At 40.3% G+C, this 24,679-nt stretch overlaps 1 protein-coding gene across 1 annotated transcript; it reads right to left on the minus strand.

Annotated features, from left to right (window-relative positions):
• Positions 1-528: 528 nt before the first annotated feature.
• On the minus strand, positions 529-18,172 carry LOC115113262 (pituitary homeobox 3). Its single transcript, XM_029640733.2, has 4 exons — positions 17,752-18,172; positions 8,649-8,775; positions 4,059-4,264; positions 529-2,209 (listed from the first exon to the last, which is right to left on the minus strand). Exons 2-4 carry the CDS (start codon positions 8,755-8,757, stop codon positions 1,643-1,645), a joined length of 882 nt encoding a protein of 293 aa, XP_029496593.1. The 5' UTR covers positions 8,758-8,775; positions 17,752-18,172; the 3' UTR covers positions 529-1,642.
• Between the last annotated feature and the right edge of the window lie 6,507 nt (positions 18,173-24,679).

The raw sequence follows: 24,679 nt of genomic DNA on the forward strand, positions 1-24,679 counted from the left end.
TTGAGAGACTGATGTCTCACATTGTAGATGTTAACTAGTATGTAATACACAGAAAGGCAAAAAGTTGTAGTAAAAGGCTGTTCTGTTACAAGCTGGACGGCCCAGGCTCAGCTGTCAGTCCGTTTGGTTGTACATGTAAGTCCATAGGGACACCTACTGAAGGCTTATGTAATGTTGGCACCGGCCTCTGTGGCACAGCCCAAGAATTCCCCCTGTTATGGGATAGCCTGGAGAGTGCGCTGTGGCTGTCGATTCAAAGAGTGTAGGTCAAACGTATCAGTGACCAGGCAGCAGGAACATCTTTATCTCACCATCTTTCTCCAGTCCTCAGGTCCCCCGTTGCATTACGTTGCCAAGGATGTTAGACAACGTTTCCATGGCATTGATGCTTGTTCAAGGGGAACATTGTGTGTAGGACCTGTGTGTCAGTCACTCAGTCTAATGTCATAGAACATAGATGAATACATGCAGTACCTGTAAGGACAAAACTGTTGACTTTCTTTCAATGGTACTCACTTTTAGCCCATGTGTTGTTCATAAAAACAGATCATTTTTATTATGTTAATGAGACAAAGCAGGCTACACCAGAAAAAAGCTTGTTTTATAACTGCACTCTTACATACATTTTTACAGTCATGGACTCCCTTTTTATAACACCACACAAACTTTTATATTCAATGGCTTTTTTAGGCTTTTCTTTAAAACGTTTCTAATATTGGTTCTCTGACAGATGTGTAAATTGTTGTTTTGTCTCCGCTCCCGGTTATTTTTACTCTCTGAGGCTACATTCTGCTAGCTCCTCTCTCGTTTCTGATTTGACCTTTGACACCTGACCTTCTGAGGTGAGTGGAATTCATAACAAAGATTAAAATTCCTAAAGGAGGTACTCATAGTACATCAATCTAGGGTCTGCTCATGAAGAACATGCTTTTCTCATCTCCAAAGTTCTACGTTTCATAGATAGTTTTGTCACATACAAAACAAAACAAGTCCATTATATACATCCTCTATCCCATATTGCAACCACAGGTCCCTTTCCCGTGATGGTGGCAAGCGTCACAATGATTTCATGTTTGACCACCAGTGCAGTTGGAGCATCCAGGTTTTCTTCATTTCAAATCCACTCTAGTCATGCAGTCCCAAAAAATTATCTCAGATTCAATTTAGAAATCCTTTTTAACAGTTGGTCGGTTCAGCAACAAAGTCTCACCATATTTGAGAGAGTTCTTTGAAGCGTGGTGGTCCATCAGGGGATTTGTTCTAACTGTTGAAGATTATTCCTGTTGTGTACCATCAGTTAGACAAACATGGAACCTAAAAGGGTTCTTTGGTTGTCCCCATAGTAGAACCCTTTGAAGAACCCTTTTTATTTCCAAGTAGAACCCTATTGGGTCCCATGTAAAACCCTTTCCGCAGAGGGTTCTACATGGGACCCAATAGGGTTCTACCTGGAACAGAAAACGGTTCTCCTATGGGGACAGCCGAAGAACCATTTTGGAACCATAATGGTGTAGTGGTGATGTGTGCCGTTCACTCTGATTTACTGATGGAGCATGGCAGGGACCAGGAGGAAGATGGGGGTCAGTGGGTCTGAGAGGGGGGTTGGGGGCTACAGGGCAGGCTGGGTGGGTGTGGGTGTCATTCATACCGGCCGGTCCACTGCGTACTGGCAAGGGCTTAGGTTAGACACGGTGTTTTGCACGGTCGGGTAGGCAAAGTTGGCATGCTGCTTGGCCTTGAGCCGGAGGCTGGCCAGGCTGGAGTTGCAGGTGTCTCTGTACATGTAAGGGCTGGCGGTGGTGGCGTAGGGGCAGGTGCTGGCGGTGACTGCGACCGAGTTCAGCGTGGGGCTATTGAGATTGTTGAGGTTGCCCAGGTTGTTGAGGCCCGAGCCAGCCACCCCGGCCACCGCCGAGGGAACCATGGAGGAGGCCATGTTCATGGAGGGGATGGAGCTGGAGGGGGAGAACATGGGCTGGGATGACAGGGGGCTTACATTCATGGAGTTGAAGAAGGGGAAGCTCTTGGCTGACAGTGGACTGCTGGCCAGACTCTTGGTGGCCCAGTTGTTGTAAGTGTAGCCAGAGTACATGTCGTCATAGGGCTGCATTAGTCCATTGAACTGGGCACCAAAGCCGTTTTTACACAGCTCAGCCTGCTGGTTCCTCTCCCTCTTCCTCCACTTGGCACGGCGATTTTTAAACCATACCTGAGAGAGAAGAACAGAGAAGGAGAAAAAGGCAAGTAAATATGGGCTTTTCTTTTCAACATAATTTGAGGTGATAAAAATTGTTCTGAAACACAATAACATCTTGGTATGCAATGACTGAAAATGTATATCTTTCAAATAGTTTTGGCAAGATTCCGTATGTTGTTGCTCTGTAGACTCTTTGAAAGATAGAACAATCCAGAAAACTAAGTTTATCATCAAACAGTCATATTAGCCATGGTTTATTAAAACGAATGATTCACTTATTTGAATTATAAGCTCCCAGTGAAAGAAATGTCAAGCTAGAGCTGTCTTCACATTTTGTCATTTTAAGGTCCTATTTTTAGAGGGTATCAAATGGATTAACGTTTTAATGGCAAATCTAAAATGAAGGTACTTAATTCAGTTCCCAATTGGGGAAGTATTAATTTCTCTCCGTGCGTTCATTTTTGTGCTAGAACCTTCTCTTTATTCTCAAAAACACAAGACTTCAAAACTCCCCATTGTGTAGCAATATACCTATTATAGGAATTCAATACAGAAATGACATAAATGGACTGTCATGTACAGTTAAAATCTAATTGTACTAATCAAATGCATATTATTCCCATGTAAATTATTCTAATTTAAATGTAAAAAGGCCACCAACACTGCTGGGGCTAACTAATCTCCCTCCCTCCCTTCATCATCTAGAACCGCTGTGCCAGGCATACAGTATCTCATCCAAACCCCCAATCTGTGTGTCTGCCAGCCAGCAGCCCAGGCATCTGTTGTGATAGTAATAGAATGCTCTGGACTATTAAATGTGTGGGTACAGTGCACATAGCAGTGAGTTTTCCATGGTACCCATTGACAGAAGGGGAAACCCCACTATTGAGGAAGACATCTTGCCTTTTAACATGACTCTTGGGCTATGTTGTTTAGGTATCATGGAAACATCTGAATGTCAAATGGTTAGTGAATGAGGTGTTTGTGGCAAACCTTACCTCACTTTCCTAAAACTGTCAAATGACTGATACAAGACACTCGCTGTGACCTAAAGTACCCAAGTCCATTGCTCACGACTCCATTTCTCTCTGAGCGTTAATTTTGTGCTGGAACTTTCTCTTTCTTCTCATATAGACAAGATTTCAAACTCGTCATTAAATTGCATAAATCAAGATGACAGGAGTAGTATTTGGGATATGCAGGGGGCATCTGCGTCCATGTGGATTTAGCAGGGAACAAGTGAGGCTCAAAAGGTCACTGCTAGACATTAGGACCAGGCCGTGTGTGGTCTGTTGTTCTTTCAAAATAACAACCACGACTGTGTGCTATGTGACCTTTTATCTGGCCAACATGAATTTGATCCATTACTTGTCAGGCAGGCAGTGATTTTATTGTCATCCGTTGGAATGTGAGCCCACCTGCTCTACACTGGGGGGGTGACCAAACCACTGGGCGTGGGTCATTTTAGGGTCAGGAGCAGAGCACACTTCTGACCTTTGTGTGACATGTGAAGCCTAGTTTTAGGTTGTTATACCTAATCCCTGGTTAGGTACACTCTTTTACATTTGTACCTTCAATTGCCTTTTTACCTTCAGAATTATGTTGAAATAATATGCTTGACTCCCGCAAACGTTTTGGTGAATGACATAGCTAGAGTACAAAACATCCCATGTTTCAAAACAATGACTATTAGGTAACCCAAGAGGTAAAAGAAAAAACGTTAAATCCTAAAGAAAGTGGGTTTGGATTGCATTCAGACTGATTGGAACCTTTTCCAAATGTTTTATGTCATGGGGAAGTAACAACAAAACTCAACCACTGGTTCAGTATTGGCTCTGTAGTGGTTATGTGCGGGACTCACTCTAACCCGTGCCTCTGTGAGGTTGGTCCACACGGCGATCTCCTCCCGTGTGCTCATGTCGGGGTAGCGGTTCCTCTGAAAGGTGGCCTCCAGCTCCTGGAGCTGCTGGCTGGTGAAGTGGGTCCTCTGCCTGCGCTGCTTCTTCTTCAGAGAGCCGTCCTCTGCGTTCGACTCATCTGTTTGGTTCTGGTGGGACTTCTCTGTGTCTGGGAGGCAACAACAGGGATGGAGAGTTACAAGCCCAATCCATTACATTTTCTACTAAGCTATAATATGAAATTGTTTTAAGATAGCCATACCAAGGATCATTTAGCTATATGATTTTTAATTTTAGGATCCCTTTAGGTGTAAACAAATACATTAACAAAATATTTAATGAAACATTGAATTTGGCCATACTGCTATTATCCCATAGAAACCCATTGAATAACAGGTTGATACATGTAGAAAACAGATAGTCAAAAAATATCTCAAAAGAAAGTTTGTTTTAAAGTGTCTGTCCTATATCTGAGAGATAAAAAAAAAATATCCATGTTTAAAAAAAAATTGGGGCACTAAACTACTTCCATCTATACCGACAGTACAAGCAAGTCTTGTGAGGTTTGTGGTTGTCCTAGAGCAAAACATGTATGTGTTCGTGAGAGTCTCACCTTTCCATAGAGGGGTCATACAGTATTTGTGTGTAGCCCAAACTGTTCGGACACTACAGACAGAAGTTGGCACATTGGCGGTACCAACTTCAGACGAGTCCCGTGACGCTTGTGGGGGCAGTAGCAAAACGGAGAACACCATCGCGTTCGTGAGAGTTTCATCTTTTCATAGAGTGGTCATATTAGTTTTGTAGGCCAAACCGTTCTTACGCACAGACGTTTTCGCGAGAAGACCGATTATCGCAATGTCTCATGGTCTGACAAACACCGTGGTGGGGGATTGAGATGCAGCCCATGCAACAACAAAAAAACAGATACCTCTATCTTAAACAGACTCCGATTCTGATGGGGATTTCTTTATTACACTAATTGTATTTCAGCAGGGGGCACGAACATCGACTGTAGTGGGATAAATGATTAAAGCATGGGATAAATGTTGCGAAAGCACTTACAACTTTAACTCAATCTAAATGACAGGCATATTTCAATTCCCATTCAATTGTCAAGTATTTTGCACAAGAGCAGCAATCATCTCTACAGAGTGAAGTGTCTTTCCATTGAAAAGTGATCACACTTCTCACAGTTTTCTCCAAAGCATATTGGCAATAGTCTGTGACTAATGTAGACTGTCATGTTACCAGGTGTGCTCTTTTATTTTAAATTAATTAACTTAATGGACATACTTTCCCATGCTATTTGAAAAAAGTTTTTATTTATATTGTCTTCTAATAATATGCCAAATTGTTAACAGTTTCCACCTCAGACTTTTGCAGTTCTGTTTGCAATATTACAAGATTCATGGACTGCTTTATGTATCCTCTTTTCAGCGTTGTCAAAAATGAATCAATAATTGAAATTGTCCGTGAAACGCGCTTGGCACTAACACCAGAACCAATCAGACATGTTATGTCTGCCCAAGATCCTTTTTCTCTTCATCTGAGTTCCGCAATTGGAGGACCCCACAGAAAGAGTGAAATTAGTTGGCTACCTAATCCCAGGGATCAGGCTTTTGTTACCGGGCAGGTTTCGGACTGTTTGGCAAGGGCTTACCTCTCTGGGAGCAGTTAGAAATAGTCAGCAGGGTTTAAAAGACTCCACAGGGCCACTGGAAAAACCAATAGGACCAGGCCTTTGCTGTTATCTACTAGTAAACTGACACTGGTTTAGCCATCATTTGGCCAAAAAACATTTCCCCTCCAATGTCACAATACAGAGGGCAGACCTTGAAAACCTACTATAAATCAATCTAAGTGATGAAAGTAAATAAAGTCAATTTATTTAGCCTTTTCTGATTACGGATTACGTTGTTCTTGATCTCCAAATAGAATATACAGCTTCGTAGAAAAGTGTTTCTTTACTCACTGACATAATCCAAATACAATTAATATGAATAGCTGTTTTGTTTTTCATATGTAATACATTGTCACAGGTATATCAATCAATTGGCTACACTACACACACCTACAGTGCATGGGCTAATATATATTCATGGTGTACAAATGTATAGAAGAAGGCATATGTCTGGCAAATACTGTACACCCTTGCAGCTTTTGTAACAGCAACTTATTTGGTCAAACTGCCAGTCAATCAGCCAGCAAACAAACAAACCAACCAAATAATAGTCAGTCCCCACCACCACTTGCACAACTGATGAGATTTCTGAGAGTCAGTTGGAGAAGCAATGTCCTGTATCCACTAACCACTGGAACAACATGTCAGTCTAACACTGACTCAATGTTAAAGCGACCCTAAACATGATGATGAAAACGAATAGAGAGTATTAGAGCAACAAGATGATAAATGCATGGGTTAAGGGCTTTACAGTAAATTAGCATTATTGAGGAGCATATATAGAAGCCCCCTTTCCACTCATCACATTTCTATGAAAGTTGTTTCAGGCTGAGATATTCTCAGCACTAGAATGGCTGAAGCCCTGTTGGATGTGGATTTATGAGTGCCAACCACACAGCAGACTTAGTTGTTTGGCAATTCAATCTGAATGTATATGCTTGACCCCTTGGACAGGCAGAAAAGCACCAATGTAGCAGCATACTGTGTCTATATATCCAAATGCATGCACACATGCTTTGAAATACATGCATAGATATCCACAAATGCTCATGTATAATATAGCCTCTCTAGCCTGCTCATAATGCACCAAGGACCCTGCAATCTGACGCACGTTCTAATCACTAGGGGTGTCCTCGTTTTGTGAAAGAAATGATACATTCCCAGGTTGTATATTATCAAAAGGGGGCTGAATAAAAGAAGCCTACTGTAGCCACACCTCTGTATCTACACAGCATGTGTGTCATTTATTGACGTTTCGCTCATTTTGAAACTTCAGAGATGCCACTTGAGTGTGCTATTGCCCATGTGAGATTTGTCATTTAATAAGGCCTAATTCGAAGTATGTGTAACATTTCTGGGGTGGCAGGTAGCCTAGTGGTTAGAGCGTTGGGCCAGTAACAGAAAGGTTTCTAGATTGAATCCCTGAGCTGACAAGGTAAAAATCTGTCATTCTGCCCCTGAACAAGGCAGTTAACCCACTGTTCCCCTGTAGGCCATCATTGTAAATAAGACGTTGTAAGATAAGACTTGCCTAGTTAAATAAAGGTTAAAGAATGAAATGAAGTGGATATAATATTTCAGAGGTGATGCCCAGGTGTCTGCCATCATGGGGATACAGTTTATTTAATAAATAAATATACACTGAACAAATAACCATTTAAGTGGACATTGAAAAACAAACTAATTGGTTGACATTTCTAACAATATCCAATATCACACGAAAGAACAATGAATGAACTGCTTGTTTATTTTTCTATATATAATTTTCACTAGCTAAACCTTTTCTAGAATAAACATTCCGTAGTCAGTGAGCAGAACAAGTAGGCTACACTGGAAATATTGCCACTTGATATTTTGGCCTCTATGCCTCATTATGTTGATGCTAGGTTATAGTGCGTAATCCATGGTTCACATTTAGGCCTTCTCCTAAATCCCTGCACTCACTCAGGGCCGTCCATTTCGGAGTAAGTTTACATTAGTCACACTTTATGGGGTCTGTTGCAGACGCTGGATCCACAGAGATGTCATCTATTAGACCGCACCGGTATCACACATATTTGCTTTTTCTCTGGCATAGTTTGTTATAAAGTGACATGCAGACTGTTGAAATGCAGAGGCAGACATTTAGCTTTCAAGCCTGAGCAATAGTTGCTCAGGATATTCTTGTATGTCTATGACTTTAGGCTTATTTCCGTTCATTATGTGTTTTAGCTTTTAGGTTTTAATTGAGAGTGATTAAAATATCAGTGTGCAAAGACACGCACAATCCAAAATGCCAAAAAAAGCTGCTTCTCCGCCAACGCGCAAGGGGTTCGTGACAGATGTTTACAGTAGCTTCCATTAAAGTCTCGCAGTTAATAACCCTTGCTTTATAAAAGACAAGCGTGAAGAATGAACTTGCAATTTGAGTTCATGAAGGAAAATGACAAGTATCTAATGTGAATCATATAGGTTGCTATGCGCTGTACAAAATAACACATTTGGATTTGAATAATATTGGCATTCAAGTTAAGAAATGACAAATGTGGCAACAGTAGTCTAAGAAGCAAGCCAATTAATATGATTACATTGATATCCACATGTAATTACGCACGCTATTCGCCACAATAATAATATGGTATTGCATGCTATAAACAACTTTTGAAAAACATCGTTATGTTGTTTTTATGATTATGATTAATCTTATTTATCGTATTATTATTATTATATTAGACTATTATTATTATTAGGCCTATTATTATACAATTGTTTGATTGGTCGGCCTACATGCATGAACATATAGCCTAAACCTATTCATCCGTAATTTCAGTCTGAGGACATCGGTCAAACACTCCTTTAATGTATATTCATGGTATACGTGGAAACTGACCGCTGTTGTCTTGGCCTTTACATCCCTGATCATGTTGTGGGGTCCCGGAGTCCGAGAGCGATAGCGCCGGGCTACGGGCTTCACTGTCCGTCAGAAGGTTAAAATCCATAACCCCGGCCTCCCGGCTCTGCAACAGCAAGGCAATACAATTCAGCATAAATAAATATGGCAACATAATACAAGCATCCTCACCTCAGTTTTGGCCTCCAACCTAATTGGCAATACAAAATAAACAACTAGAAAAATAAACAACTAGAGAGAACAAGAAATGACAACAATAATTATGTTTATAATCATTTTTATAATACGCCTGAATTGTAATATAACACATGCTTGGACAGTTAAAATGTTCTAGGCCTGCGCATGTTTTACATTTCAATATCAACACAGATTAACTAGGGAATAACTATGAATATCACACTTCATAAACGTGGTAAAATCTTGACAAACTGCTAGTGCTAATCATATAGGCTACAGTATGAGCCGGATTTAGAATATTCTCACATTTTGATAACATTCACGTTGGTGATGGACTTTATTCATTATACAAAACGGTCCATCTCTGAAATAGCCTACCTATTCGAATAAGGGTGTGTTCGTAAATTCACTCTGGAGTGCCAGAGTGCCCTCATAGTGCGCTCTGGGCGTCCGTATATTCAGAGCGATGTCAGATTGTCCGTTCGTAAATTCAGATCATTTCACTATAGGAGCGTAGGGTTGATCCGAGCGTTCTGGCCTCACAACCGCAGTCAAGCACCCAAGCTAACTGGCTAAAATTGGCTAGCTTGCTAGCTACATCCAGACACAAATGAGAGAACACCTCACTGAACATTTTACTCGTCCTAGCAGAGCTGGTTAGGCTGTTTTAATGTTACCTAGAGCGCTGGTGACTGTAACTGTGCTGCTGGCAACTGTTTAAATGCGTTTTTTGTCGACGTTTACTGACATGGGTCAGATTCCACGGGTGTTGCCTGTTCGTAAATTGTCAGTTATTCTGCGCTCTGGCACAATCAGGTGCTCTGAAAACGGAGTAGATAGCCAGAGTGAATTTACGAACGCACGCTAAATGTAGGCCTATATTACGTTGTAATAACTACGAATGTGTTCTGTTACTGTTAGTTCTATTTTTGTTCATTTGGAGTTATAGTGGTAAAATATATGACCCGAAGAGCATCCTCGTGAGGGAGGCTGATACGCAATGAAGCCTAAAATAACAGGTCGTTTATTTATACAAGCGCAGTTAACACCTTGAAGATATGGGGGGACACAATCGCCCCCTCAAAGCTTCTTGATATTTATGATGTCGTGTTACGTTTAACGACGGGGGTAGGTTCCAATCCACTTAGCCGCCTCTCAACCCCTTTACAGGCGCTCTCAAAATGGGAGCTAATTGGTCTTTGCCTTGTACAAAAAATATTGTAGTAACACTGCCTCAACCATGTGCCATTAGTGACTACGTATGTGTGTTTGTGTGTGTGTGTGTGTGTGTGTGTATTAATACTGTGGTTCAGCAAAATGAAGGCAGTTATATACAGTACAATTAACAACATTAAATTACATTTCACAACAGATTTCACAACACATTAAGTGTGTACACTCAGGCCACTAATCTACTACCACACATCGACAACACAAAGTACATGTGTTGTATGTATAGTGCTTATGTTATCGTGTGTGTATGCGTGTGTATGTGACTGTGTGTGTGTCTCATCATAGTTCCCGCTGATACATAAGGTGTATTTTTATCAATTTAAAACATCTGATTCGACTGTTTATGTCTGTGTGTGTGTGTGTGTGTGTGTGTGTGTGTGTGTGTGTGTGTGTGTGTGTGTGTGTGTGTGTGTGTGTGTGCGTGTGTGCGTGTGTGTGTGTGCATGCGTGTATTTAAAATCAGCCTTCTTCATGCCGGTCTCTGTCACTCTATAAGCCCCTCTTTAGCGGTGCACCCTTTGACTCCTCTGGTGTGTCTCTGTGAACTATGATGTGAACGAATCACATGGTGGCCCATAGTGGCATAACATCAAACCGCACTCTCTTGAGCTGGATACTCACTGGAGAAACATGCAATTAAATTGAGCTTCAAGTTCCTTGGCGTCCACATCACTAAAGACCTATCATGGTCCAAACACACCAAGACAGTCGGGAAGAGGACACAACAATGCCTATTCCCCCTCAGGAGGCTGAAAAGATTTGTCACGGGACCTCAGAACTTCAAAAAGATCCCCAGCCACCCAAGTCATAGACTGTTCTCTCCAATACCGCACAGCAAGCGGTACCAGAGTGCCAAGTCTGGACCAAAATGCTCCTTAACAGCTTCTACCCCCAAGCTATAAGACTGCTGAACAATTATTCAAATGGACACCCAGAATATTTGCTTTGACCCCCTTATTTTATTCGGATGTATTATTATTTTTTGCACTGACTCTCTTGCACAGGCTCGATGTACACTCACTGGGCTATAACCACACACTCACACATACTACACTGACACTCCCAAACACACACACACAGACACACAGATAAAACACACACGCACATGCATATTGACGCCACACACACACACGCACGCGCGCACACACACACACACACACACACATTTGCATTTACATTCCTTCACACTCTTCACATACGCTGCTACTACTCTCTGTTTATTATCTAAGCCTACAGTAGTCATGTTACACCTACCTACATGTACATATTACCACAATTACCTTGACTAACCCCTGCACATTGACTCAATACTGTACCCCTTGTATATAGCCTTGTTATTGTTATTTTATTTTGTTACTATATTTCCTTTAATAAAAAATGTTTCCTACCTACTTTTTTAAAACTCTGCATTTTTGGTTAAGGGCTCGTAAGTAAGTATTTCACAGTGCATGTGACAAATAACATTTGATTTTATATGATTTGAACACACATTTCCCAGTCATTTTCATTCAAGTACGGTACTGAGTGAGGGCTCTGATCTGATCAACCAACTTGCTGACCATCAGAATTTGCAGACTAACTTAATGGACAGCTTGTTCTCATTTTGAATGGTAAACACAATACATCCTCAAACTGATTAATCATATCAAGCAAATGCTAGCTGTATTTCCGTTTCCCCGAATTCTTTCCATTTCTACAGAATATCCCTGACAGCAATCTGCTCATCTATGTGAGTGTCTCTGCCCTAGAGATCTTAGACGAAGCCCTACACTCAGATAAACGTGCTCTCTAGAACCTAAAAGGGTTATTCTGCTGTTCCCATAGGAGAACCCTTTTTGGTTCCACATAGGACCCTTTCCACAGAGGGTTCTACATGGAACCCAAAAGGGTTCTACGTGAAACCAAAAAGGGTTCTCCCAGGAACCAAAAAGGGTTCTCCTATGGGGAAAGCCGAAGAACCCCTTTGGAACCCTTTTTTCTAAGTGTACATGATGAAGCCTCGTGCTGTGTTCTTTATGCACATCTCCATACATGTACGCCTATCAAAATTTTTGTATTCCACTTCAAAGAGTTGAAGAACTGCATGAATAAAACAAGTGTTTATGATATGTCATGTTGGTCGACACTTTAAGATTAGCATTCACCATGACAGAAAAAGCAACAGAAGACAGAGTCCAACTAAAAATATACACTTATGTTCAAACATTTTTTTTTACATTTAATTGAATCAAGTTTTTAGCAGTTATAAATTAGTATCTCATTATGAAATATAAAATGTTATGCTGTTTGGTACAAGTAGAAAAATATCAATACATTCTTATGCCAATGTAGTTCTCTCCTCAATGTTTTAGAATCCTTACTATTTATTATAAATCACAGTACACCTATTGTTGCACCGTCACCCTTAGTTTATGACATTATATATATCATCCATGACTTATAAATGTAACAATCCATCAATGCTTTTGAAGAGTAAAGACCTTGTAAGCCCATAACCAATCACAACCGCATGGGAGACACAGGGGGCAGTGTTGTGATCATGTGCTTATCGCACGAATACATGTTTAATTTCACATGTGAAAAGAGCCATGCCAAAGCTAGCCTTCACAAAATATAAAGCATGTTTGAATTATTCTATGGTGTTAGTTTCTTTCCCAAAAGGCTTTGTTCTGGCCCATAGGTGAGAAGTGAGATTGAGGATAAGATCAAATCTCACAGAGAGATTGCTTTACAAAATATACTTATTTTGCGTTGAGGCGATAGTACTAAACAAGGTTCTGGTTTTGTGGGTTATAGTTGACTTGCAGGTCAAATGGTATTTCAGTTGATTGTTTCAACACTGACATAAAATATTTATCTGAAGTCAATACAAAAGTAACATTGCTTATCATTAAGTACATTTAAGTCATCAAATATAATTACTGCGTATGATTCTCTATTGTGCAAGCTTGTTTAAATTCAATGTAAGGTTGTTGAAATCAAAAATCTGGTATGTGCCATATAGGCTGAAAGATATATCCGTTTGGTCTACAACCAAGACCTAAACTGAAAAACAACGCATCCAATCTCATTGCAAAAGCAACCCACAGAAAAACTCAGAGGCTACTTGCCTGAAAGAGAGCAACAGCTGCTGTCCTTTGTGTATAGGCTATGCCACCAGAGAAGTCCAGTATTTTGGTCAGATATATGAATATGACACTGTCAGATACATATCCTTTGACAGTGATGTATGGGACCGTGTCATAGCAGTGCTGAGAGAGGCTGGGCAGTTTGGCAGAGAGTGCGGATGACGCACACCCGCATTTAGTCTAGAACAAGGTGTCAGTGCCTCCTTCCGAGGCACGATATGACATATTTTGTATTCCAAATGAAGTCCCTTCGCTAGAATTAGATAAGGCCAACAACCCATCATTGTGATGGGCCTAACAAAGACACATGGATATAACTGAAAATAAGCTTCTATGAATTTCAAGAGACACTGTATGGGATGTCCCCAGTTCACCAATAATGTTGTGTTATTTAGTTGCAAGTGCATACGTTTTTTAAAGGTGCCTTGGTTAATTATACCAATAATGTCCGTTCATATTTGACAATATCTGTCATAATGTCGATGAATTACTTCACCTAACGTCTATATAAATATGACAATTTCACCATGGTGGCTCCGTTAATTTATTATAGAAATGTGTATAAATATGTAGGCCTAGAGTTGAGGATGACTGGTTATTGTTTCTCGTAATTGAGACATACTGTACATAGCCTTGTTCACCCATTGAAATGAGTGAAGTCAATCCAGTGCGTAATATATTATCATTGGAATCCTTACAGCAAATTATGATACTATTCATAGTCAGGTTAGATCATTATTTTGTTATTGTTCAATGGTCTACAAATCAAGTACAGTTGTAAATGACATTTGACAATATTTGACATTTATAGGCCTACTATGTTGATAGAGCTGTAACAGATTCTTGATCATAACCTGATATGCTGAAATGTTACAAGCAAATTGCTCGTCTGACAAACATAACCCATAGCAATTCACTGAGTGAACTTGGTACTTTATTTGAATTACTCTGATATTTTCTAAAGGCTTGCGCTCGTGCTCGTGCACCATGCGATGTTCATTTTGGAATCACCACCACTTTTGCATCCAAATTCCATCTCTGCGTTCCTCTGTTTTCTGTCTCAGCGATGGCTTTAATTCAGCGTAAAACATTGATGTGACCACAGATGGAAGTGTATGTTTACTCATAGTCTTATGAACTGAATGAAGTATACTCGTGTTCAACTGAGCAAATCAACATTAGTAGGAGTCGATGCGAGATGGGGTGTGTAGTTTGCATAAGTAGAGTGCTTTAAGCAGTACAACATCGGGCTCATTAAAATATATATCTAATAATAAAAAATAATGGAAGCAGAAATCCTCTCATTTTTCAGAAGATTGGTGAGTCCATCTGTTGGGAAGGCAGAGGCTCACTGCTTACATTTCCACGACTTGTGCATGCCTTGGAATTATTCATAAAAACGCGTTGAGAATTAATTCCCTGGATTAAGACTTGATTAAGATGTATGTCACTTTGCTGTCTGAGAATTTATTAAAGGCCTCCTCGAGGAGGCGGCAGATGGAATTTCGGCCCAATGTTTGTAGATGTTAATTTCTCCCCTCCTAACAACATTTGCATATGACATGGGAGGGTCAAAGCGAAGTTTCTCTACATGCGCACAACAAACTCCGATTTCTCAATCTCCAAGTTAGCCAATGGATAGTAATGCATGTTAAATCGATGTTATAATGTCCATATAATAATAATAATGATGCGTTTTATTATAAACTATTATTATCATTAATATAAATGTTTTATTACAGATTATTTGGCAGTAATAAATGACAGCTGATTGGTCTGATAGACCTTTGTGAAAAACGTTATAGCTTAGCATTCATATTCACAATAAAACATTTTCAAATAAGAAACAGAAAGCAATCTGAAAGAGAAGCAATTCAAAATATCAGTTATAGCCTACAATATCTATCGCTCATAGAATCGAATCAAAATTATATATATTTTGAGTGAAATGTATAGGCCTAATGTAAAATCCGGCAATTTAAAAAAAAAAGTTTTATTCCATGTTTATTTCACCTTTATTTAACCAAGTAGGCCAGTTGAGAACAAGTTCTCATTTACAACTGCGACCTGGCCGAGATAAAGAAAAGCAGTGCGATCAAGTCAGTTAACAAGTAATCTACTACGTAGGGACAATTAAACAATTTCAACAATGAATATATAGAAACTACTTTTAGGATAACTAAACATGGCTGAGGCCCATAGCATGATCCCATTTTACAAGTGAAAATGATAATTACCGGGAATAATAGGTTATTTGGAAGGCATGATTGCACTTGCACCCTAAATTATAGGCCTATCCATTGTCGCAGTTTAATTCAACAGTATTCCATGTTTTGTCGCTGAATTAACAGAATAGTCTACGCCAAAATCTTTCGTTCAAACAGCTCAGTGGTTTTAATTTCAAAACCGGATGATTCCGTAATAGAAATGTATTATTTATAATACAGTCAAATGATCTCATCTGATATGCCCTTGATCTTTAACTTCAGTTGTGAGGTGGTACATGTCAGACTGAAAACCACATAACATGCAATTAAAAAATTGCACGGCCTAAATAATACAATCTTGGTGCCATATCACTTGTTAAATCAATTATAATGGTTGACCATATGACCTTGTGTAAAATCGAATTAATGGAATGACACTTGTTGCAGATGTGCAAATCGGTTCAATGTTGTAGGCTATTTTTTTCTTATTCCCACTCAATAAATATCTGTATATATATGTTTATATCTGTATATATCTGTATATATATATATACCATATATAGGCCAAGATGTTTAAGACACGTTGTTAGCAAAGGCTAAATTCATTTTAATTGTCAAGTCAATTTATTCAAATTTCTGTATGGCATCTCTCTAAATAATATATGAATTATTGTAAACATCTATATACTTAGAATGTAGACTAAATGTAGGCTAAATAAGTAGGCTAAATAAAGTTGAATTCGTCAGGTATATCCTCTTTAGACATAGGCCTATGTGTTTTCCATTTTGTTACGCAGATAGGCAAATTGGCCACACACGTGGATAGACCCAACAAAGGATTGTTAGCCTACATGAAACAATAGCAGTGCGTTCTTTATAGGCCTGTTTTCTTACTTTAATATAATGTTTAATTTGCTATAAGTTCGTCATAACAAAGGCAATAAACTGAATACGTTTATGTTCAGGGGAGAGTGAGAGCACGCATGTTTGTACGGAGAGAGTTCCGAGGCCTAGACCGGAGGGGGCAGAGGGTAGAAACTCTGTTTTTCTTTCTTGTGGATCGGGAGCACCTGCCACCTATCAATTTCGGATATACCCTCAAATATTTTTGACCTAAGAAATATTCTCACAGAGAGCGCTCTTCCATGAAAGTCAAAACTTAACTCTGTGTTTTTACATTGTGGTGATTTAGTGGTTAGACCGTTAGGCCAGTAACCGAAAAGTTGTTGGATCGAATCCCTGAGCTGTAAACATGTAAAACATGTCTTTCTGCCCCTGAACAAGGGGCAGGGGCCGATAGGCTGTCATTGTAAATAAGAATTTGTTCTTGACTGACATGTCTAGTTAAATTAAAAAACATTTTCAGCAGAAGCACGTATCAATAATTTACAGTAGCGAGCACATACATTTTCACACGTACTTGTACCGGTCCATCGTGGGTATCGAACCCCCAACCCTGGCGTGGCAAGCGCCAAGATCTACCGCCGGAGCCACACCGGAATAAATGCATAGCATTTCGAAAGCACTTATAATTTGGACAAACAATGAGCAAAATGTGTTAACCTATATATTCCGATCAATGCTGACATAGGCCTACTAACTCTACAGGGTATTTGTTCCAGAAAACTATTTTATCTAGATTTATAAGGATGGAAACTGTGACTTATGTTTTAACTTAATTAAAGCAAATGAACAATTCACAAGAGGAGCAGATGCAAGGTTTAGAAAGTGTATCCCCTAAAATCTGCTGAAGACATGAATCAATGCCAAAATTACACTCTACTGTTAGATAAATTGTGGTCTACATTTCCAGTTTTATTGTAAAAGTAAACAGGCTAGGCCTAATAGATGTTTGTTTCATTCAGCTAGGACCTGCACATTTGGCTATAGTAACATAGTAGCCAAAGTAGCCACTCTTATCACACAACTTTGAGTTTGTGAGTGCTGGACAGATGTGATGTGACAGGTCATCATCATCTGCATCTTCATCATCAGGAATAATGAGCTAAAGTAAACTGTAAACATTAATCTATTTATTTACCCTGCTCTGCTCAATACGTTTAACCACCTAAATCATGGTAAAGGTGTCCATCGTACCAGAGTAACTTGCTAGTAAAGTTTGAGTTCGTGAGGTAGCCTGGCTATGTTTAAGACTAGTAACCCACTATGTGATGTAGCTATAGGCTTCGTTATGGATTTACATGATGGTTCAAACAATGGTGATGTAGTCTAGTCTAATTTGCTTGCCTAATGCACATGCTGACATAACATTCAGTCAGACACAACCATGACGTTTGAAGTTTACTGGGAGAATGAAACTATCATACGCGCACTTACATGAAATCCTGGTCTGGTTTGGTTAAATTAATCCCCCGAAAAGACAAGCTTGATGTTTAGGTTAATGATTGTCCGAATGAGATGCTGCTGACATGAAGAAAGTTCCTCCGGCTGTAAAGTAAATAAGTGACAGTTTCCTTCTTTCAATGTTGTCAGACATGAAGGCAGTCGAAGAGTGAAAGCCTGAACCCCATACAGCGGGGGGACTGACTTTATGCTAAATATCTTGTGCGACAAGTCCACTACAGAAAGGACTGCCCACTTCACTTCACAGCTTTTACTTGTCACCCACAACCCACACAGTGCACGCTCGTGCGCAAGGAACCCACAAGCACAAAAGCACGCACGCACACACACGAACTCTCTCCCTCTCGCGCTCTACATCGCTTTATCTTGCAGCCATGCATGCACTCTCACACGAATGCGCCCTCTACCCAACACATTTCTCTGTAGCCTCGGTTTGCATTGCGTTTCGACTAGTCCAGCTGATACCCATCTGAGTCAAAGTAGCCAATTCACACTGGACACAAACGTCAATTCAACGATTCAACGTCTATTCCACGTTGGTTCAACGCAATTTCAGTGTGCTCAGGGTATTTTTTTTTGTGTTTTATTTTTATCGTTACAAAAAACGCATCATCACACTAGAATATTTACGTGTTTTGTTTGGATGTCTCTTCCTAGAGCTGGCCACCCCGGCAAACTCAGCAATCGGGGAGAAGGGCCTTGGTCAAGGAGGTGACCAAGAACTCAATGGTCACTCTGACAGAGCTCCAGAGTTCCTGTGGAGATGGGAGAACTTTCCAGAAGGACACCAATCTCTGCAGCACTTGAACCCGATTGAACATCTCTGGAGAGACCTGAAAATAGCTGTACCACGACTCTCCCCATCCAACCTGACAGGTCTTGAGAGGATCTGCAGAGAAGAATGGGAGAAATTCCCCAAATACAGGTGTGCCAAGCTTGTAGCATCATATTAAAGAAGCCTCGAGGCTGTAATCACTGCCAAAGTTGCTTAAACAAAGTACTGAGTAAAGGGTCTGAATACTTATGTAAATGTGATCTTTTATTTTTAATAAATGTGCAAACATTTCTAAAAACAGTTTTTTGCTTTGTCATTAAGGAGAATTGTCTGTATATTGTGTAGATTCACTTTTAAAATAAGGCTGTAACAAAAATGAAGGGGTCTTAATACTTAATGAATGCGTTGTATGTGTATAGCATGTAGCCTATAAAGTGACAGTTTTAGGTTTGGCTAATCAAGTATTGAGGGTTGTCAACAGGGCCAGCTGTAGCCTTTTGGGGGCCCTAAGCAAGATATGGTTGTGGCCCATCTCCCACCTAGCGGACAAAACATTTGAGTGGTCCTCACTCTTGACAGTGTAGAGAAATGTACTTTTGAATGCAAATTTCCTGCAATTCTACACATTTTGCCATGACTGACGCCTTGTAAAGGAAATCTGAGGGAGAGTGACTAACTAAATCAATGGGGGCCCCCTGGAGGTTAGGGCCCCTCAGCATGTGCCCTGCGTGACCGGTCAGTATTCGGCCATGATTAACACAAGTTTGGATAGCTGGCTAGACTAATTTACCAATCTGACATGGCTAATTCAGTGACTGTCAGTGACTGACATAACAGAACTTGTTGATGCACAACCCAATTTTGAACTTGCACATTGTGTATTCTATTATTCTAACTGTCAACAGTAACTTGAGACTCCGACTGAGTTCCAAAAAATAAAGAATTATATATAAACTCAGCAAAAAAAGAAACGTCCCTTTTTCAGGACCCTGTCTTTCAAAGATAATTCGTAAAAATCAAACTTATAACTTTGCAGATCTTCATTGTAAAGGGTTCAAACACTGTTTCCCATTCTTGTGAACCATAAACATGCAATTGGGGAATGGTCGTTAAGACACTAACAGTTTACAGATGGTAGGCAATTAAGGTCACAGTTATGAAAACTTAGGACACTAAAGAGGTGTGTCTACTGACTCTAAAAAACACTAAAAGAAAGATGCCCAGGGTCCCTGCTCATCTGCGTGAACGTGCCTTAGGCATGCTGCAAGGAGGCATGAGGACTGCAGATGTGGCCAGGGCAATAAATTGCAATGTCTGTACTGTGAGATGCCTAAGACAGCGCTACAGGGAGACAGGACGGACAGCTGATCGTCTTTGCAGTGGCAGACCACATGTAACAACACCTGCACAGGATCGGTACATCCGAACATCACCTGTTGAAAGGCAGGTCCTCACCAGACATCCACGGAAACAACGTCGCCTATAGGCACAAACCCACCGTCGCTGGACCAGACAGGACTGGCAAAAAGTGCTCTTCACTGACGAGTCACGGTTTTGTCTCACCAGGGTGATGGTCGGACTCGCGTTATCGTCGAAGGAATGAGCGTTACACTGAGTGAGGCCTGTACTCTGGAGCGTGCTTTGGTGGGAGAGTGGGGTAACATCTCACAGCAAGATCTGGAAAATCTGTATATATATATATATATATATATCAACTGAACAAAAATATAAACGCAACATGTAAAGTGTTGGTCCCATGTTTCATGAGCTGAAATAATTCTCTCAAGTTTTGTGCACACATTTGTTTACATCCCTGAGAGTGACCATTTCTCCTTTGCCAAGATATTTAATCCACCTGATGACGGCATGATCATTACACAGGTGCACCTTGTACAGGGGACAAAAGGCCACACTAAAATGTGCAGTTTTGTCACACAACACTATACCACAGATGTCTCAAGTTGAGGGAGCTTGCAATTGACATGCTGACTGCAGGAATTTCCACTAGAGCTATTGCCAGAGAATTTAATGTTAATTTCTCTACCATAAGTCTCCTCCAATGTTGTTTTAGAGAATTTGGTAGTACGCCCAACCGGCCTCACAACCGCAGACCAGGTGTAACCATGCCAGCTCAGGACCTCCACATCCGTCTTCTTCACCTGTGGGATCGTCTGAGACCAGCCACCCGGACAGCTGATGAAACAGGAGTATTTCTGTCTGTAAGAAAGCCCTTTTGTGGTGAAAAACCCATTCTGATTGGTTAGACCTGGCTCCCAAGTGGGTGGGCCTATGCCCTCCCAGGCCAACACATGGCTGCACCCCAGTACCATGATATTAAATCCAAAGAGTAAGGTTCTAATACATTTATTTAAATTGACTGATTTCCTTATATGAACTGGAACTCAATAAAATTGTTGAAATTGTTGCATGTTGTGTTTATATATTTTTTCAGTATATTATCATTTTTTGGAGGGTTGGGGTCCCTTAGCGGCCTGAGGCCCTAAACGACCAATCATGTCACTTATGCCTGGTGCTGGCCCTGGTTGTCAACCTTCACACAGTGGGAGTGTGTATAAGGACGCTGAGTGCCAGAGGGAGGGGTGATAAAAATGGACTAAGAGTATTTGGTACCCCTGTGCATTATAGGCCTATCAGCTACTCATATTTAATTACACAAAATCCAGATGGGCAGCTTTCCCTAATGTGTCTGTGATTAAGTCATTGATTGATGATGTAAATGTAAAGTTTTCCAATGCATTTTATACAAAATGCAGGATATTTGTTGCCGAATAAGATGATCAGCTTAACAACAACCATGCTCTCTCACTGTTGCTAAACAGAATAACAATAACGTAGGCTAACCCAAATGGGTTTATACATGATGGGGACTGGGGAACAGAAACATCACGTTGCAGACGACACCCACTTGCGAAACGGCCTCCAACAGGTAGATAGCGAGCTACAGTACCAGTAGCTTGCAGCCCACCTATGAGTAGCTAGGCAAGCAATTCTGAAAAAAAAATGCATTTATTTAATGTGTTCCATCACAAACTGTCATAAACATAAAGCTCCCGGCTAATATCCAATCAAAGCCACATTGCATTTATCCCACTCCTGGTTAGCCACTATTGGCAAAAAAGTCAAACGTAACACAATATCTGCCAATTATTTCCAGCAATATTGCCCGTCCGTCTGTTTGGTGCACACATTTGTCCATCACTCCGTATGTAGTCAGTTAGTGATGCTAATGATAACCGTCTTGTGGGTAAACAGAAAGACTTTCCCCAAAACCTTCTCAATTAAATGTTAACTGCAAAGTAGGCTTACCTGACAAAGTTTTCATGATTATTTGTACCAAATGTGTGACCATGGTTTTGCACACTCTGCCATGACATTTTTACTGGCCCTTCCAAAAAAACTCCTACTGGAATCCTGCACAAAAAATTCACACAGGATTTTCGGGGCCACTTTCCTCTAGGTCAATTCTTAAAGGAATTATGCAGATAGTCCACCAATAACATTTCATGTAGGACAATCCACATTCTTACTCAGAAAAAAGATTCTGCAAACACAACACAGAAAAAAATAACTATGCTACCCTATAACATGTTCATATTTGTTATAGTTTTAGTATGTTTCTCTGACTCATTACCTGTAAAAAAAAATAATAATAAGAATTAATATTAGCAGTACTTTAAAACTGTCTTCCAGCCATCCTGCAGGATTTTTATTTGATTTCTGCAGGAATGTACTTGGTCATGCAGGAATTGCCATATCCTGCAGGATTTTGATATTCATCGGGCCACAATTCTGCAGGTTTCCTGCAGGAATTGTCATGGTCGTACAGGAATTGCCATATCTTGCAGGAAAATCCTGGAGGAATACTCTGCAGAAATTGTCATATTTGTGGAGTATTTTCATAATTTCTGTCAAATTTCTGCAGGTGTCCTGTAGGAGCATCAGGGACTTTTCCTGCAGGAGTTTGTCAATCCTACAGGATTCGTGCAGGACAACTGCACAATTCCTTCACAAAGGTTTGAATTCCTGCAGGATTACTGTATAACTTTTTTGTAAGGAGCAGCAGTAAGCCTAACAGCAAAAACATCGCTAGACCAACACATTCCTCTCTCGCTTAATGCACAATTAAAGGGGAATTACACTTAAATATAAATTATTTCGTTTTTTTTAAGCATGACATGGACTCAGAACATCCATTTTCATTGTTCTCTATGAATCATTCTAATATTGAGACACTTAAAAAAACTGAAACCAGGAAAAATAAAACAGAGAAGAATTCTGGAAAATACAAAAGCTAATTTTATGTGGCCCCTTTAGAGTTGTTTATTAACCATTATTTTACTAGGTATATGTACAGACAACACATCTCTTGTACACCAAGGACCCAGGGAACAGTTGCAAGGTAGAGGACAAGAGAAGAATGTGCCTATGTAACAGTATAACTTTAGACCGTCCCCTCGCCCATACCCGGGCGCGAACCAGGGATGGACCCTCTGCACACATCAACAACTGACACCCACGAAGCATCGTTACCCATCACTCCACAAAAGCCGCAGCCCTTGCAGAGCAAGGGGAACCACTACTTCAAGGCCTCAGAGCAAGTGAATGCTATTTAGCACGCACCGCTAACTAAGCTAGCCGTTTCACATCCGTTACACTCACCCCCCTTTTGACCTCCTCCTTTTCCGCAGCAAACAGTGATCCGGGTCAACAGCATCAATGTAACAGTATAACTTTAGACCGTTCCCCTGCCCATACCCGGGCCCGAACCAGGGCCCCTCTGCACACATCAACAACAGTCACCCACGAAGCATCGTTACCCATCGCTCCACAAAAGCCGCGGCCCTTGCAGAGCAAGGGGAACCACTACTTCAAGGTCTCAGAGCAAGTGACGTCACCGATTGAAACGCTATTTAGCGCGCACCGCTAACTAAGCCAGCCGTTTCACATCCATTACACTTATTTGAAATCTAAATTGTAGCTTGCGATATGTTCTTTTTTTTTAACCCACACTGCTGAACAATTATTCCTTGTGTACTTTACCATTTTTCCAATGACATTCAAAGCTATATAGAAGGCCTATGTACCTTATACATATTCATCATTTTAGGTAAATTTGCCAACATTCATGAATCAATGCATCTCATCATATAGGATTTACCCGCTGCCGAAACCCACTGGGCATAGATGTAATTTCAACGTCTAGTTTTGATTTACATTTGGTTGAGTTGTCAACTAACGTGGAATCAACTTGAAATCAACAAAAAAATGTCACTATGTTATTGGATTTAGGTTAAACAAGACCAAATTCCCTTATGTTGATGACTTTTTGCAAATCCAATCAGTTTTCCACTTTGATTCAATGTCATCACATAGATTTTTTGTTGTTGAAATGACGTGGAAACATCGTTGTTTGATTTGAAGGTCTGTCATCATTTTACTTTCAATTAGTATTTTTTTCCAGATGATCAAAAATCCAAATGTCTCTAAAGCTTGTAGCCACAAATGCCTTGATAATAGCCTAAGCTATCTATCTTATTACAGCCCCAATCATAGCTGCGGGAAGTATGGGTGCTGAGGGTGCTGCAGCACCCTCTGAAAAATCTGAATTTAGAAAAATAATCTTCTCACAAAAGTAGTGCAGTGGGCCTTTACTAGTCTTGCATTAAGGACCGATTTAGCCTTCTGTAGCTCATTGCACCCCCCAAAAATCTGCAACTAACTGAAAACTAGCTGTATTTGGCAGAGGTTTGGAGCTCTCTTTCTTATTGGTCTATTAACCAATTTACCGCCTGTTGATGTCACCAGGCAGGCCAAAACTTTTATCCCACAAAACAGTCTGAAATTTCAGGCAGTCGTTTCAAAAAGCTCATACATTAAAAGGGAATTATCATCATTTTCACAATTTTACAGTATTATTCCAACCATCTAGTGTGGAAATATTTATAAAAGACAGGTATATCACGTTTTTGAATGCACTAGGCCTTTAAACCTGATTTGGTCTAATTTCTTACAACTGCCTGGCAAACTATGTTACTGTATGCTGAACTCCATCAAATGACGCCACAAGCACACCAGTGCCTTGAAATTAAGACTTATAAATGAATT

Source organism: Oncorhynchus nerka, linkage group LG28 (assembly GCF_034236695.1).
Source record: "Oncorhynchus nerka isolate Pitt River linkage group LG28, Oner_Uvic_2.0, whole genome shotgun sequence".
Taxonomy (NCBI): Eukaryota; Metazoa; Chordata; class Actinopteri; order Salmoniformes; family Salmonidae; genus Oncorhynchus; species Oncorhynchus nerka.